Raw genomic sequence first — 3395 nt, forward strand, 5'->3', positions numbered from 1 at the left:
AGAGTAACCATGCTAGCAAAATTCAGCAGCAAGAAAACTCTTGAAACTTGATTACCCTTCAAATCCTGCTATCTGCATTTCAGTTAATGCTGACTAGCAATCGGGTTGCTTATTTAAACAAATACTTATCTATACCACAGACAGTGTTTTCTGTAACAGCTGAGTTTATTCAGGTGTTGAACTTAACACTGCTGTGGCACTCCTATTTAATCTCACAGCCCAGATACCTACCTTAATGAAACTTTCATAGCTATGGTTTTGCTCATGGGTGACACAATTTAAACTTTGATATTTCATTGAAAAATTCAGAGTAGCTATGCAAGCAGTGTTTATTTAAAAGGCATTATGCTCAAATTCCCAGAATTATTATAGGATCTTCTCCTAGACAAATTTTTAGTCTTTCCCCAGATTAAAAGTAACAGTCAACTCAATACTTAAAAGGTTCTTTATTTTTCTCTGAGACTTAGGGCTTTCAGGAAACCTTAAAAATCAGTTTCACAATAAAGACTGATATTGCAAAGCAGTGGGGGTGCAGTTCAAAAGACAAAAAAACCTAACCCATAGTGTCTTCAAATATAAAAATATATATCCAAATTATTACCTAGGGAAAGTGTACCACCATTTCTGTCTTAAGCTGGTCCTGCCAGCTTTTGGGTCATAACTCCCACTACAGAGCTCAAGAGCTCACACTCGAAGGAGCATCTCCGAGGTTCGTGTCACAGGCATGGTTCAGAGCCAACTGCTTTGCTGCACCATATGAACCCAATCTTAGATTTTCTGAAAGCATTCCACAGTTTTCCCTTGGGCAGTGGGTAACAAGCATCCAAACATCTCCTGGGAAGCATAGGTCATATACACAAAGCCATCTTCATCTTTGTAGTCCCTGTACACTTCTGCCATTGTCAAGGACATGCTGGCTAGGCTTTTGTTGTTCACCAGCAGGTAGAAAGCTTGTGTAGCTGTCAGAGCCATCCTGCTTCTAATTGAGAAAGAGAGGAGAAAAAGAGGATTAAACATTAGCAAGTTGAATGTGGTTTCAACTTCAGTCCGTGACATACATTAAGCAGAGCAGTTGCATGAAGTAGGGACAAAAAATGCTGTGTAAAGTTACTATGTGGTTTATTGTCTCCATCAGCAGGAAGTTAACTGGAAGCTCAAAGGCCTGTGCACTGAGGTAAGGCTTACATGGCAACACCAAAGGTGCTAGGCATGGGCTTGGAGTTCCCAGTTACCAGGGAAAAGTGTGAATAGAAACCAAAAGCTTCCATAGTGCAGATTTTGTAAAGGATTCCAGCTCCAGTCTGTTACACTTACTGTAAAGTCTATCTTCAAAAAACAAGTCCTTTTCAGAGACATCACATGCAAGGATTACAATCTAAGTTGTCCAAGAGCCAAAAGCATCTTTTACAGAAGTTACAATCTAGAAAGATCTTTTTCTATACTTTAAAAACTGTACTGAAAAACATAGCTTTAACATTTTGTCAGAAAACACCACTGAATATTTTTGGTGATTTCTTTGCTGTAATGTTTCATAAAGAATAGTTTGGCAACATATTTCATTTCATTCCCATTCAAGAGCTGCTTTGAACTAGAGCAAATTCAGCTAGGTGCAGTAAGAGAGCAAGGCAGTGACAGTCATACACAGAACACAGAGCCCCAATACCCATTCCATGAGGCAGGGAGAGAGCAGAACAAGAATATTATATAGTCTTTTTTCACTACAGCTAGAGAGAAGGGAGAGGACTGTGAACCCAAAAAAGACCCTATTTTTCCCAATAGCACACCTGTCTTCGAACCCTTGCAAGAGAGGGAAGCCATTACATTACTATCACCTTTATCCTCCTACCCACCGAAGGAAGCAGCACTAGGAAACGCCTTCTTGGGCACCAGCAGCCAAGCCCAGCTGCAGCTCCAGCCCACCAGTATCCACCACCCACCTGATGATGGTTATGAACTGCGCCATGGTCAGCTCCTCGGGAACCAGAAACTTGGTTTTGTCCAAGACAGGAAGGTATTTCTCTTTATGGTATCTCTCAACAATTACCTGTTTTAATTAGAGTCATACTTAGCAATACCTAAAATATCCAGGTCCCTTTCCCTCCCCTCACACGCTTCTTTCCTTAAACAGCGGCAACAACCTCCAATAACAAACCAGACTTACCGGGATTTTTGTCGGGAACTTGGCTCGGATCCCTGCTACTTCTTCCCGCCGGGTGGCTGCGGGGCAGAGGAGAGAAGAGACGCGTTACGTGTGCGCGCAGCCCCTCCGACCCGCGAAGCGCTGCGCGCCCCCGCCGCCCCTACCGAGACTCTTCCGGAGCTTGAAGGGCCGATCCGGCTGCGCCCCGGGTGCCGCCCGCATCCTCCCGCCTCGGGGCCGCCGCTGCGCCCGCGCCTCACACGGACCGGTCCTGCCCTGCCCCTCCCGGCAGCGGCGCCGCAGCCAACGGGAGAAGCGCGGCGGCTGATCCCGCCTCTCCCGGCTGTCCCACAGCACCGTGCTGCGCCCTGCCGCCGTGTGGCTGCCGGCGCCCCGAGGGGCTCTACGGGCAGGACAGCGCGGTGCTTCGTGAGGGGCCTTTGACTGCCCCGCCCACTTGCTCAGGGGTGCGGCTCAAGGCTGGAGTGCCCCCGGCTGTCTTCCCTTTGCACATGGCCAGCCTTCGTCGTACCGACAAACGGGTTTGGAGCAGTTCATTTGGTTTAAACAGAGAACGAGACAACCTACCTCACACACACAAAAAACTCCAAATACCAAAACAACCCACCCCCATTCAAAAAACCAACCACCCACCCCAGTCATATTTCATCTCCTCAGGTGTTGCTATCGTATTGCAGGGGTTCCACACTGTTGTCACCTATCACAGAAGTTTCATACCTTTTTGGTGTTTTCTCATGGGCATCTCTCAGAGCACTGACTCTCCACAAAGCATCCAACTGACTCCAGTTCCCTTCTCAGCCAGCCACCCCACTCTTTTATAGCACTCTTCTTCTCACTGGTTACAGCTGTGGCCTGTTAAAGTCAGGCCTGTTCCTAATCTTTGATAATTGGCCCAGCTGCAACTCCTTAGGTGTAAGATTATTTTCTATACTATCTTTATTTTCTTATATTCTATCCCCCTACACTCAGGCTAGTAGACTGCTTATTTTCTGAATGACTTGAGAGCTGAGTTTTAGCTCTGGTTTTGTCTCTGAGGCACAGCTTCGATTTTAAGAGGTTTTAAGCAGACTTCAAGTCCATCTATTTGGTAAATATGATTGGACAAGTTCCTTGCCTTTTGGATTGCTGGTTCACCTGCATTTGCTTCAGCTGACAAGATGGCTTTGCCGACGAACATGGCTCAGCAAGGGGTAAAGTTGACTCCAGTCTGGGGGTTGTGTTTATAAATCATCTC

At 46.2% G+C, this 3395-nt stretch overlaps 1 protein-coding gene across 1 annotated transcript; it reads right to left on the reverse strand.

Annotated features, from left to right (window-relative positions):
- Positions 1–454: 454 nt before the first annotated feature.
- On the reverse strand, positions 455–2362 carry MAP1LC3C (microtubule associated protein 1 light chain 3 gamma). Its single transcript, XM_054280193.1, has 4 exons — positions 2305–2362; positions 2162–2217; positions 1938–2044; positions 455–979 (listed from the first exon to the last, which is right to left on the reverse strand). The coding sequence occupies exons 1-4, from the start codon at positions 2360–2362 to the stop codon at positions 769–771; spliced, it is 432 nt and encodes a 143-aa protein (XP_054136168.1). The 3' UTR covers positions 455–768.
- Positions 2363–3395: the final 1033 nt, after the last annotated feature.

Source organism: Melozone crissalis, unplaced genomic scaffold (genome assembly GCF_028551555.1).
Source record: "Melozone crissalis strain CALT ecotype California unplaced genomic scaffold, PUWL_Pcris_2 ptg000027l_1, whole genome shotgun sequence".
NCBI classification, from domain to species: domain Eukaryota; kingdom Metazoa; phylum Chordata; class Aves; order Passeriformes; family Passerellidae; genus Melozone; species Melozone crissalis.